This window comes from Lepidochelys kempii, chromosome 26, assembly GCF_965140265.1.
Source record: "Lepidochelys kempii isolate rLepKem1 chromosome 26, rLepKem1.hap2, whole genome shotgun sequence".
Classification (NCBI taxonomy): Eukaryota; Metazoa; Chordata; order Testudines; family Cheloniidae; genus Lepidochelys; species Lepidochelys kempii.
Window position 1 is genome coordinate 5,967,577 of NC_133281.1, and position 13,847 is coordinate 5,981,423.

The 13,847-nt window shown below is 46.4% G+C and overlaps 1 protein-coding gene across 1 annotated transcript in view; it reads left to right on the plus strand.

The window, feature by feature from the left end:
- The first annotated feature begins 1,140 nt into the window (after nt 1-1,140).
- Nucleotides 1,141-13,847, plus strand: part of PIWIL2 (piwi like RNA-mediated gene silencing 2) — a 35,192-nt gene continuing 22,485 nt past the window's right edge. Inside the window, 12 exon segments of the mRNA XM_073325008.1 lie at nt 1,141-1,277; nt 1,279-1,531; nt 3,676-3,775; nt 3,919-4,060; nt 5,644-5,859; nt 6,952-7,062; nt 7,850-7,967; nt 9,014-9,138; nt 11,573-11,653; nt 12,766-12,879; nt 13,267-13,455; nt 13,725-13,809. Of these exon segments, the coding sequence (XP_073181109.1) occupies nt 1,171-1,277; nt 1,279-1,531; nt 3,676-3,775; nt 3,919-4,060; nt 5,644-5,859; nt 6,952-7,062; nt 7,850-7,967; nt 9,014-9,138; nt 11,573-11,653; nt 12,766-12,879; nt 13,267-13,455; nt 13,725-13,809 (1,641 nt within the window). The 5' untranslated portion in view covers nt 1,141-1,170.

Consider the following 13,847-nt stretch of genomic DNA (forward strand, 5'->3'; position numbering starts at 1 on the left):
CAAGACTGGAAAAGCCAAATTTTTATTTCCATTTTTTTTTGGGGGGGGGCGGCTTTTATCGTCTCTCCTTTGCCCCACTCTATCCGCAGGAAAAGGAGGTAGCTACTTGCATTACATTCTAAATTTGGTTGTTTTTCATTGAAATTTAACAATTAGAGGCGCCTCTCTCCCAGGATAAACACAGAATGCCACGTGGGGATGAACAGCGCATGGGCTTCACCATTCACTATGTGGGGGTGATACTGCTATATCCCCTGCGCTGCCTTTGCTCTCCCCCCCCCTTCCCCTCAAGTTTGGTAGCTCCCAGGCAAGGTCTGTGACATGGGCGGGCCCCGGGGGGGATAGTCTCCAATGGGAGGGTGGAGCTGAGTGACAGACGGCGGCGTGGCCCAATGGAGGGCAGCCGTGGAGCCGGGCGACAGGGCGAGGCGCTGAGGCTTGGCCGTGAGCGCGCGAAAGGGGAGGATCGCGCCCGGCCCGGTGAGGGCAGCCCCTAGCGCCGGGGGCAGGACGCCGGGCGAGGCTGGGAAAGGGGGCAGCGGGCCCCTGGGTCCCGGAAAGGGCCGAGATCCCCCCCCCCGCCTCCTCCTCGAGAGGGGGAGCCTGGGACAGGTTGGACCCCCCCGGGGGGGGGCGGCGGGTTGGACCCCCCGGAGGGGCGGGGGAGGCGGCGGGTTGGACCCCCCCGGGGGGGGCGGCGGGTTGGACCCCCCGGAGGGGCGGGGGAGGCGGCGGGTTGGGCCCCCCCGGGGGGGCGGCGGGTTGGACCCCCCGGAGGGGCGGGGGAGGCGGCGGGTTGGGCCCCCCCGGGGGGGCGGCGGGTTGGACCCCCGGAGGGGCGGGGGAGGCGGCGGGTTGGAGCCCCCCGGGGGGGGCGGCGGGTTGGAGCCCCCCGGGGGGGGCGGCGGGTTGGAGCCCCGGAGGGGCGGGGGAGGCGGCGGGTTGGACCCCCCAGGGGGGCGGCGGGTTGGACCCCCGGAGGGGCGGCGGGTTGGAGCCCCCCGGGGGGGGCGGCGGGTTGGAGCCCCGGAGGGGCGGGGGAGGCGGCGGGTTGGACCCCCCAGGGGGGCGGCGGGTTGGACCCCCGGAGGGGTGGGGGAGGCGGCGGGTTGGACCCCCCCGGTGGGGCGGCGGGTTGGACCCGGGCAGGGGGGCACTGGCGTTACAGCAATGGGCACTGTACCTGGAGGTTGGCCCTGGAGGGGGGTCGCCCCCGAGCTGCCACCCTGGATGCTAGGCAGGGGGCTGCACCCAGGTCCCTGGCCTGTTGGTGACCCCACCCACCCCCTCGTGCCTGCCTCCGTGCCACACGTGTTTTCTCTCGGGCAGCCTCGCCATGGATCCCTGGAGGCCCCCTTTCCAGGGCGCTGCCCCCTTTCGCAAGCCCTGTGGGGCCCGCATGCCTGGGCCTCAGCTGCAGCTGCCTCAGCCTGAGCATCTGGTCCGTGGCAGGGCAGCATCCGTCCCACCTGCCAGCAGGATGCAGAGGGTGCCGGAGGAGCCACGGCAGCCAGCAGGCCTGGTACAGCAGGTAAACGTTCCAGTGGGGCCCCATCGCTGTCGAAGTCGTATGTCTCGCTAGGGAGCATCTTGCCTATTCACTTCTGTATTTGTATTGCAGTACTGCCTAGAAGTCCCAGTCACGGCCCCATTGTGCTGGGTGATGCACAGACTGGCTGAGCCGGGGAGTGACTGCCATTCCCATAACTGACCGGTTAGATGGAAGGAGATATTTATCTCTCTTGGGATATGTTTGTTAGAAAGTGTCATTTCCAGCTTGAATAGACAAACTTTCCCTAGCTCTAATCCAGCTGGCATACTACTGGTTAGCCCTGCCCCGAGTACAGCCCCACCCGAGATCCTCGTTATGTACTTGGGTGGCTAGTCCCTCATGCTGATCCAGCTATGCTTCTATTTTTAGCATGCTAGCTTGATCAGAGCTAGCACAGGTGATGTCTGCTTGAGCTGGAAAATACACCTTCCAGCTCCAATGTAGACATAGTCTTAATTTGTTTACTCTGTGTTGGCCAGCACTTTGCAAAGGGTCAGTTTCCCTTTCCTCTGTATAGATAGTCAGTTTCTCTTACTGTGGTTGTGAGTTATTCTCGCCGCAACAAGCGGGAGGAAAACCAATTTTTAAAATTACAAAAGTTGTAATAAGTGTATGGGGGGCTTGGGCTGGTGCAAGGTGTGGAACTATCTTTAACTTATTTTAAATTGATTAGATCTTGCTGCCTTGCCTCTCAAAGTTCCCTCCCCTATCAAATATTTAATTTCATTTAATTGCTGTGGGTCATTTCAACACTAATCTAAAATGTCTTATTTGCAATGAGACCTCTTGGACAGGATTGGAAGAAGCAAGTTTTGCTTCATTCCTTAAAGCAGTGGCTCTCAACTGTGGTCCACCACTTGTTCAGGGAAAGCCCCTGGAGCGCCGGGCCAGTTTGTTTTCCTGCCGCTTCCGCAGGTTCAGCTGATTGCCGGCTGCGGTTCACCGCTCCAGGCCAATGGGGGCTGCAGGAAGGGCAGCCAGCACATCCCTCGGCCCGCGCTGCTTCCCACAGCCCCCATTGGCTGGGCACAGCAAACCGCGGCCAGTGGGAGCCGCTATCGGCCTAACCTGCGGATGCGGTAGGTAAATAAACCAGTGCGCCGGGGCTTTCCCTGAACAAGCCATGGACCACAGTTGAGAACCACTGCCTTAAAGAGAGCTATATAAATGAGCTCACTCATTTTACTCACTTCTCCCTTCAAAATTATAGCTTCTTCCCATCAAGGTAGTCTTTAAGAAGTGTAGCAAAATCTGACTTTTGATCTTTTTAATTCTTAATATAACAACGTCTAAGTAACTAAATCAGAGACTTGCTATGACAACTGTATTTCTAGACACTGAGCTCTCCAGGGCAGACTGTCTCTGCTTAGGTGTCTACGGATCCGTGATAGCATTCTAATTGCTTAGAAAATAATAGCAGTGAATGTGTTTGTTCTAGCTAAGGATAGTATGTTGACATTAACCTAAACAAGTGCAACTGAATAGCAGTTCTTATCACTGTGTCTGATGATGTTGACTAGTGGAATAAACTGAATATGCTCTTTGCAGCATGGACCATGTCTGAGCATTCGTTCTGTTGCTCTTAAGAGGCCTGGACATGTTTCCTCGTTTACTTTTTTGTAGGGGCTCTGTTGAACCTACAGCCAACTTCCTAGAATGCTACCTGTTAAGGTGTGGAACAAAAACTTATGACTTTATTATAGGATAAGAACGTCACCGGTAATTCAACTGCTTTTGTAATAATTTTAAATTAAAAAGGTTTAGCTTTAGAATTAATTGCTGCTTCGCAGTTGTGAGTGTGTAACTGGAGGTCTGTAGCCTACAAACCTCTGCAGGGAGACCTTACAGCTGCAGCAAGTGGATATTTTTTGGGGAAAAGCTAAGAAAACTCTGCTTTTGGTCTGCTTGGGTTGCATGCAAACACTGCTGTCAAATAAGCTGCTCCCTTAAGATTTCCCGAGAGAGGTTTTCCTTACTTTGTAGTTATGCTTCAGTACCTAAGAGAGAGTTTCTTGCATGATATGTACCTTGGAAGTACAGCTAATCCATTGAGATTGTTCCTTTAGGTCTTAATGAGGCTTCTCTGTCCATTCTTTAAAGCTTTATCCTTTGGCTTTCTGCAGGAGCCTCTGGCATCTGTCATGACTCTGCCTTCCATGTTCCAAGGACTTGGTTTTGAGACCATCCCGAGACCTGCCTTGGGACGGGCAGTTCAGCCTTTGGGTAAGTTATCCCAGCCTTGTATAAGTTTCTGTTCTCTTCCAGCAAAGGCTGTTGTGTGGTGTAGTATTTAAACGGGGAAAGAAACCTCTTTCATATCTTGGGAGGTTTCTTCAGGCATGTTTTGAATCTATCCCTTCATTCAGGTCGAGGCATCTTGGGCAAGGGCATGGGTGGTATGGAGGCCAACCCTAAAGCAGTCATGCCAGTGCAGCCCACCTTTCCATCACCAAATGTCATGCCAGCTGGGTACAGCAAAGGGGAGAGGATGCCGCTTTTTCCTGGCAGGTGAGTAAAATATTTGCTTGAGCTGAACTCTTGGTTCAGAAAGAACTGTGTATGTGCTACTTAGTCAGCAATAGCTTTCATATACCAGTGAACTAGGCTTGTACACTGCACATGTGCAGTGTATGTAACAGACATTGGAGATGGCTTACTAGACTAAACAGCAGGCTTGATCTACTAGTGCTCCTCAGCAGCACAGGCTTGAAATGCAGCAGGGCTGATTGAATCTTTTATTCTGCCAAGGCAGGTTGGTTGAGTGTGCTGCCATTTGCTATGTGCAGGTCTTTTGAATGAGATTGAAAACAAGGTCCATCTGCTCTATATGGGTGGTAAACATGGTGCAGTGGTTTTTTGTGTGAGTTGAAAAGTCCTTTGATGTCCTTGGCCAGAGTTCCCTCTCTTGTGGTGTTTGATTGCAGGCCTGCATGCCAGAGGTGGCTGCATTTCAGTGATAAACCAATTAATGCTTGTAGGTCAACTGGGGGATGAAAATGCTCTAGAAATGAGGTTTATTAGTATTAACACAACTCAGAGGGATGATCTTCGTCTCTCAGGGAGATCAGTACAGTAATTGCATTCAACATTGCCAGTCTGGAGGATTGTATGCAGCAGTTGGTATTGGTTGGGCTGGCTGATGAAAGAGCTTCATTCTAGTTTTCTGTGTCATTCTGCTGTAGAGTGTGTGTAGAAAGAGGATTGAGGTAGAGTGCCATGAGACAGATTGTCAAGATGTGTGTGGCTCCTGCACTGCAAGCATGCCTGCTAGTAAACTTCCTCACGCTCTTTGTAAAGGGTCTGGGCTGCTGTTCTGTCCCAAGGTGAACTAGGGTAGATATAGGAAGCAATTGTACTGATGAAAAATCAAATATACAATCCATGCGGAGGAGCAAAATGGAGATTATGGGTTGTGCTAAGAGCAAACAAACAAACCTCTGTTTTCAATCACATTTCAAAGAAAGTGGGTGAAGAACTTACTTAAAACTAGACTGGATAGAGTTTTGGGAGAATGGACTGTATCTTTACTACAGGCATAGCACAATGGCGCCTCATGCACTTAAGCACTACTGTAATACAAATGATAAATAAGAAGAATGTACCATAGGGAATTGTCTTGTACTGGCTTGTGGGGAAGGCTGAGATGGAACGTTAACAGCTCTCTTCCATCTACAATATCCATGTCTCTCCTAAAACTCCCTGGGCAAGAGTCAGGTATCACTGGCGTGCTACTTTTGTAGGGTTTGGGCTCTGGAACAGGGATACCAAGGAGCCCTCTGGGTGCAAGAAGTCATAGCTGTACCATTTGGTGAAGGACAAATCTGCAGAAAGAAGAAATGCCCTCTGGCTAAAGATGCACAGGTGTGTCAAGTTTGGCCGCAGTCTGAGTCTTGTCAGGCTTGGATCTTGGTCTTAGGCTTAAATAAGCTTCAGCCTCAAAACCAGAGGAGCGGAATAAAGACAGACCAAAACCTGTTTTAAACATTATTTGACTGATGTGAATGCAGGTTATGTAATGTATAATGGGGGTGCAAACTTAAAGTTGGGGAAGGGTTAACATTTTTACTTTTCTTTCTTGAATATGGATTCAGAATTCTTGGCCGTGGGCAAATGGAAGCTCCACCTGTCCCTCTTGGAAGAATGGCTGTGTCACTCGGCAGGGTGTTGTGCAAAGTTCCTACAGACTTGACTTCCCTGCACACAGGTGTGCTTCAGCCTCAGCTCTTGCAGCCACTGCTGTCACCCCTCAGGTTTGCATCCCAGCCAGAAAGTCCTCTTCCCATCCTTGTTGAACAGATGGAGAGAAAGTAAGTGAGAGATGGATGTGGTGAGTTGCACACTTATTTCTAAACGTCTCTTAGATCAACTAGTAGGTACATAGATGCTGTAGCCATTTATGCTGTAGAAACCCCTAAGGAAAATCCTCTGTTCAGTGATGTGGCTTGGCGCCTGGTGGACTCATTGCTGCAGACTCTCATCTTTTCATGTACTCTGTGTGTGTGTGTGAGATTATATTCCTACTGTATTTTCCACTCCATGCATCTGATGAAGTGGGTTTTAGCCCACGAAAGCTGGTGCCCAAATAAAATTGTTAGTCTCTAAGGTGCCACAAGTACTCCTCGTTGTTTTTACAATATCTAGGTAACCTTTCTCTGAAACTGGCTCATGAAAAATGCTGACAGTGGCGGCGTGTGTAGCTTTGTGCAGCTGCTTCCCACTGGTAGCTGCTGTCTTACACTCTAACTTGCTAATTGTAGAGCAGGGGGAGCCATTTTTGAATATATTCTAAGATAGACTGGGCACCTGGCTACCTGACTTAGTTTAGGACTAGTAACATGGATCATGCTGCGGGGGAAGGGTTGGGAACAATACAAGTGACCTTCAGGAAGACCCTTCCAGACCAAACAATCCAGATTCTAAACAGACTTCACACAATGTGAATCTACAGTATTGCAAAGCTGAGCCAACTCTACTGGGATAGGATATTGCTACAACTTGTCTCTCTTAAAACTAATATTTTTTTAAACAGGCATTGTGATAAGAACACTCAGTCACTGAACAAACTTTGGTAGGTCACTTAACCTCTTCTTTTTTCATAGTTTACGCATCTGAAAAATGGATACCATATTTCCTGCCTTTCAGTGGGTGTTGGGAGTTGAAGAATGTTTGCAAAGTGCTTTGAGATGCACATGTGGAAAGTATTAATGAGATGTTCTCAGCACATACTAATTGTTGCACAGGTGCACAGTACAGAAGAGGTCTAGGGGTGGTGTTGACGCATTCAGATTTTTTTTTTTCTCAGATCCTCAGCCAGTGCTGGCATCCTGTGCTGCCTCTTTGCATTAATCTAGACAAAATTATTATATGCCTTTGTCTTCCTTCCCTTCATATCTTTACAGAGAACCGGTAGTGAAGCAAGGATCTAAAGGAACTCCGTTCCCCTTGGGATTGAACCTGATTAAAATACACTGCAAAAATGAAGCCGTTTACCAGTACCATGTGACTTTCAGGTAGCGACACCTTGCACACTTGAACATCTATCTCAATTATAGTAAGGTTTGTAGAGGTATAGAAGCTAGTGAAATTAGCAGTGGAACTCATATGACTTCTGTGAACTTGCCCCTCTGAATGATTTTCAAGTGATTCCCATGGAGATTTGGATGACAGAGTGCCCAGGGAAAATATCCTTAATTTAAATTGATTTCACAATTCCTGAAATTAAGCGTTGGGGAACATCCTATCCTTTGAGTATCTGGATTTAATTAGAGGAATGTTATGGTAACAATTCTTCCAGAATCCTTCTGGTGGTCACAACTATCCTGGAGATGTAACACAATACAAATCCGTTCTCTTGGCATAAGGCATTAATACTGTACCACGAGCATTAATAATTACTCTGGAATAGCCACTAGATGGGGCAACAGTCACAAACGTTAGGTGATGTTTTAGGTCTTCGTTGCAATAAGTTGCCCTAGCACAGGGTAAGGATTGTGGCTGTGTCAGTTGCAATAGAGTTGATTTGAACCCCTGCTTTCTTCTTGTGTGTTGATATTCATCTGCATATTGCACTGATTTGTTTTCCTCTGTTGCGGTTTTATTGGCTCGGGTTTGAGTTATGGCTGTGACAGAGTTGTAAGGTGTCATACTAAAGCTCTCTGAGAGCCTGTAGTGGACACAATAGCGTTAACTAGAATTTGAATGCATACTCATATTTTCCAAGTAAAAGGATATTGCAGACCCTATAAAACATTCTCTCTCCTCTTCTCCCCACCTTCTCCTTAACTCCCTGACCTGCAGTCCTAATGTGGAATGCAAGAGTATGCGGTTTGGGATGATGAAGGAGCATAGATCGGTGACAGGAGACGTTACGGCATTTGATGGCTCTATCCTCTACCTGCCTATCAAGTTGCCTCAAGTAAGACATGATACTGGTGCAGAAAACACACAGGCTGACTCTTGCCTGGTGCCACATGGTTTGAGCTATTGTAGGGTGCCAGAGTGTATCATTTGAGTACCTGGCTTTTTAAAAAAGTGAAAGTGAAACTTATCAGTAAAAACTGAAGGTTTTTTATCCTGTGACTGGCATATCCTAAACCAGTAATTCTTAGAGCCTGGATTAGATTTCCATAATCCATGGGATATGTGTAAAATTCTTGTGAGCACAGAAACAGCTGGTGATTTCAGATGTTTTAAATGGCTTTCCCCCACTCTCACAAGTAAAGAAAAGCACGCATTCCCCATACACTTCAGGAACTAGAAAAGGGAATAATTTGCCTCTCTAACAAGTAGAGATAAAGAAGAGAGCCTGGAGTGTGTGGCAAGGGATCATGGCTTTGGTACCATTCTGTCTCCACTTAGCAGAATTGCTGCACAATTGGCAGTTTGGGGGACCCAGGACTAGAATAGACAAGGAATTTACATGTCCAAATTGGTGTACTTCAGCGGTTACATCTGGGAATTTTGCACAGCACCTGTCTGCAGTACTTATCTTTCAGGAGCACAAAACTGTCATTCACCAGCAGGCAGCGCGCACAGAGATTTGCCAATATAACTAAGTCTTGGAAGTTTCAAGACTGTATCACAAAACATATCGCTACGAGTCTACTGGGTCAGAACAAATATCTGGTTCAGCATCTTCATCTATCTCAGGAGCTGGAAGCAGGAGAAGGGAGCAGTGATTTTGCCAACAGCACTTCAGGTGGAGCGATGTGCCGAGACCAGATACTTGCATCTCCCCAAAAAAGTTTCCCCTCCTAGTGAGGATTATCTTGCATGGAGCCACTCTTGCTTGGAAGACACTGGATGCTCCTTGGTGATGCAGAGATTAATCCATTTGGATAGCAGGAAGGACCTGCTGTAGCAAAATCTCAGCTACAAGGTGGCTCCAAAGGGGTTTTCTAGTTAATGGTCTGAGTAATTTCACTTCTTGCTGCTGCTAAGATGTCTTCGTCTCTGTACTAGACTGTTGATCTGATATGTCAGAGAAAGACAGATGGAGCTGACATCACCATAAAGCTTCAGATGACCAAAATCCTAGAGCCCAGCTCGGACCTGTGCATTCCGTTTTACAATGTGGTCTTCAGGAGGTAAGGGAAAAGTTGAGGCTGGTGACTTGGCATGATGCTTAACCATTGACTTAAATGCAAGGCTACCAGCCATTTGACAGGACATCCCAGGCGTGTAATGGCTATGCTTTACTGGAGACTTGGGTTGCCTTTATTCAGTCTCTTGCTTTTGGGATTCGCTCAAGCTTCTAAACGGTTGCACATCTGACAGACTGAAGGGATGATGTTTGCCTCAGGCTGTACAGTGCTTCATTCCTGGTCTGAAGGTTGATGCCTGAGAAAAGCGAGGTGGTGGTGGTAGGGGGGTGTAGGGGGGATTGTGGTGTGGAGTATAAAGGGAGAGGGAGTTCTTCAAAAAACATAAGGAGAAGAAGTTTGAATCTTCCAAAGCTAGATAAGGAACTGAGGAAGGAACCTACTACCCATATACCAACACCCTATTACTACAGGGTAATTTTTGCAGACACCTGCATCCTAATCTAAAATCTATCTGCTTATTCTGAACCACGTTCAGTGACCTCATCAGCTATTTAAGCACTGATCTCAGACTAACCATCTGCCTTGCCTTCTGATTATGAATGCCAGAATCTCTTGCAAGGATTCAAACAATACTTTGTATGTGTAGTCTGGGACATCAGAAGTTTCAGTCCTGTCTCAAACAATCAAGGAGAGTCTTGTTTGTCTTGTCTTAGAACATCTATTTTTTTTGTATTGTGCTGTTTCACTCACTAGAGTCCCATTTCCTTGGCATGGTGTTTATAGTTCATTTAGGCAGATTGAACCTGTGAGCAATTTTTTTTTTCTTTTGCTCTTCTCCTTTTTTTGCTTTGTTTTAAGGAACACTCAGTTCTTTATTTGGCAAGATTTCTCTAATCCTAATCCTGCGCTATGGTCATGAATGAAAGTTATGTCACTGACTTCACTGGATGCAAGATCAAAACCAATGGAGGGCTGGAGAAATTAACTGTTAAACCCAGGGACAACCATTTTATTTCCTTGCACACAGGGGATGAGTGATGGGAGAGAAGCACCAGGAACCATATTTTGGTTCTTCAGAGAAACTGAATGAATCTGTTTTTGTCCAATTACTTTATTTTTTTCTTCCATGTTGAAGTTGCACATGGTTGGTTTGTTTGTTTTTTGTTTTTCAGGAGGTTCTATTTGTATTCTCCAATTTTCTTTGAGTTTTCCAATCTCCTTAAAATGAGTAAAATGGGCATTGGTAATTTATGTTAATTTAAGAAATTTTTTTTTTGGAGGCAGGGGGCAGGAAAGCTGTAAAGCCTAATGACTAAAATGCTCTCATGAATGCTTACAAAAAATGTCAATTAAGCCATTGTTTTGGATTTAAAATTTTAAACCTTTCCCCTCCAGTGTGTTTGTAACACAGACATTGCCCCATTGGGCTAGTGCATGAGAATCTGAAAGTGAAGCCAGCTAATCTGTTTTCATTGCCCTGGTTGAGAGAGATGCAAAAGTGAACAGTAGTTTGTTGGTGAAATGTTGATTAGATTTTGAAATTATTTCAGTTTGAGTAATCTCAGGTGGAGGTAGAAACACAAATGTACAGATTAATCTGATAATGGTTAACCAAATGAATACAATAACTTAAAAGGTTAGTTTCTTCATACATAAGGTATTCTAAAAGGGGACCTGCAAAGGGAGGGGCAATGTGTTTTGGGGCGTTATTGGGAAGAAACATTTGCTTGCTTTCTGATAAAGGCCTGGAGGATTTTTTGTTTGTTTTTTTTTCCCAGAAAACTTTTTATATTGGAAACTCAGGCCTTGTCTGCAATGTCCTTACTGGAAAATTCTGTGGTTAACTAGAGAACTCATAGGATTATGATACTCCAGGAACCAAGAGACCAGAACCTGAGCAATGGAGAGCAAGAGAGACTTGATTTTTATTCTCTGTTTTAAATGTTTTTGTTGTTGTTTACACCAATTTAACTCGAACACTGACAAACTTGTGGGAGAAAAGAATTGTTTTGAAAGATTCAGCAACACCCCTTTCCTCCATGCCCTCAACTGAGGTCTTAGAAGGCTCCCTCTCCAGTTCTTTAGTCCTTCAACAAAAACAGGGGAGGTGACATTCCTAATATATGAAGGTAAAAGAATAGGCAAGGAGAAAAAATTTAAAAACCAAGCCAAAACCTGCTTCAGGTGTCTTGCCTCAAAGCAAAAGGGCGCATACATATGCCTTTTCCTTGGCAGACGGTCCATTACTTTTTTCTTTTTAATGCACATAGGAGCCCAATCCTGCAAAATGGAGTTTTCTCCATTCATATTGACTCCATTGTGTGTTGAGGATACTAAGCACCTCACAGGATGAGACCCTTAATGACTGTTCTATGGTGTCTTCCTAAGGGTAAAAGCTATGCAGTGCAGTTTTATTGGCTACATTTATCTATCCCCATCCCCAGAATCCTGTAATTATCCTAGTTTTCTATTCTAGGGTGATGAGGATTTTAGATATGAAACTTGTTGGGAGAAATTTCTACGATCCCACCAGTCCTACAATGCTGCAGCAGTATAGGTTAGTACTGTTATTTGTCTCCTATTGCCATGGTACCCATGCACCTTTCAATGCTTAGAGTGAATAAGAGTGAGAAGAGCCTGTCCCTTCAGTAAGTTAGTCTAACAAGCTGCAGGATGTGTGCAAATGTTAAACATTCTAAAGGCCTGATTTGCAGAGGTCAAGGGCTGCTGGCAGAAATGGGTTCTGTAGGTGAGGACTATTGATTGAGAACACCCTCCCAACTGACCTGGGGGGAGGGGAACTCCAGGAACTGACTTTGGAAATGTCCCAGGAGAACATATGGGACTGGACAAAATGAGGGGATCTCTCAGCTACTAGCTCCTGAACCATTCACAGATTATTGTTCGCACTGCGGTAGTACACAGAGGCGTCAGTCTGGACTGGGGCCCTATTGTGATGGTGTTCTGGATGTTGTACAGGTTTAGAGGCAGATATAGTCCGTGCCCGTAAGTTTACAGTCTGTCCAGGCAAAAGGAAGACAACAAACAAAGTGGATAGGGTGGTGGTTGGCTCACATTCTGTTTCCCACCTTCATGGCTTCTTGTGAGCAAAAGGCACGTCCCACGGCGGTCATGTCATGAAAAATCCTTCATTAATCTCCATCCTCATTCAGTGTGAGTAACCCAGGATAACAGTATCTGTCCTGTCCCTGACTAGTGGCTAAACCACTTACAGAGGTTTGAGTCTGCTACTGCCTCTGAGCTTATGCTTTTGGATCCTGAAGTCCCAGGTTCAGTCCTTCCAAACAAACCTAACCAGGCTCCACACTTGCGTTATTATTGTATTGGTAGGCTTATCACCATTGTATTTGAGCACCTCAGGTCTAGAAACTCAGACCTTTACAGCAAGGCCTTTGTCACATATGTTTTCTGAATGCTGAGGTTCCTATCTAGTCATTGTTACCTGAAAAAACCTGCTTATTTTTTTGTATGCAGTTCAGAGATTTTAGCTGAAATTCTAGCTGCTGGCTAGGTTAAATGTATTCCCTGTGCCATGCTTGCCTTGTGTTCACTGTACATCGGTAGAACAGCTCTTAGTTCATATGCCGAAGTTCCCTATGACTTTTTTGGATGAGCATGCTGATTTGCATGCAATCTGTTTTTCCAAAGGTTGCAGATATGGCCAGGTTACTCAGCCAGTATCCGGAGGACGGATGGAGGTCTCTTCCTGTTGGCAGATGTCTCCCACAAGGTTATCCGGAATGATTCTGTCCTGGATGTAATGTGAGTAAGAGAAGAGAAATCAGAATTAAACATCTAGTGGTCTCAGAAAACAATGGTGGTGCATGCAAAGAACTGCTGTTTCAGTAAGTATGCCTTTGGGAGTAGTTCTCTGAAAGGGGGAGTGAGATGATCACCTAGCATTGTCCTCTGAACCTCTCACAAGGTTAGTTTCAGTCAAGTGCAATTGAGTTGGGAGTTTAAGCACTGTTACTGTGCATCTTCTGTTTCATTACAGAGCAGTTAAACAGCACAGGTAGTGCAAGCTTCCCCCACGCTGTCTTGTTAGGGCAAATCATCCATGGCCTAGAGAATATTATTGTAGTGGTTCTTCCTTGTATAAGGAGGTGGTTGAAATCTGAGAGCTTTTACCCATCCTTCTCCACAAAGGCATGCAATCTACCAGCAGAGCGCAGAGAACTTTCAGGATGAGTGCACCAAGCAGCTAATTGGCAATATCGTCATTACCCGCTATAATAATCACACTTACCGTGTTGATGACATTGACTGGAACAAGACTCCGAAGGACAGTTTCACCATGTCTGATGGGAAGGAGATCACCTTCATAGACTATTACAGGTAGACGCTTCTGTATTTGCCACAACGGAGGGTGGTGTTGTGGGAAGAAAGAATCTGATTGGTAGGCAACATTGAACAGCAAGCCCCAGTTTGTGTGCCATTCTGGAGCGTCGCCTTACTTTAACTTTTAATGAAGATGTAGTCTGACCCTTCAGTTTTCATCTCTAGCTCTGTTATGACAGAGCCTCTTCTGCAGTCTGGGAGCTGAGCTTGTTGTTCTGGTATCAAGAAAGTGCTTCTTTAAAATTGTTCCCCAACTCCTTTTCCAGCAAAAATTATGGTATAACAGTCAGGGAGCTGGACCAGCCGCTGCTGATTCACAGACCCAATGAAAGGCAGACTTCCCAAGGGAAGGTGAGTTGTTTTTGCAGCCGGAAAGTCCTAGTAGTGGA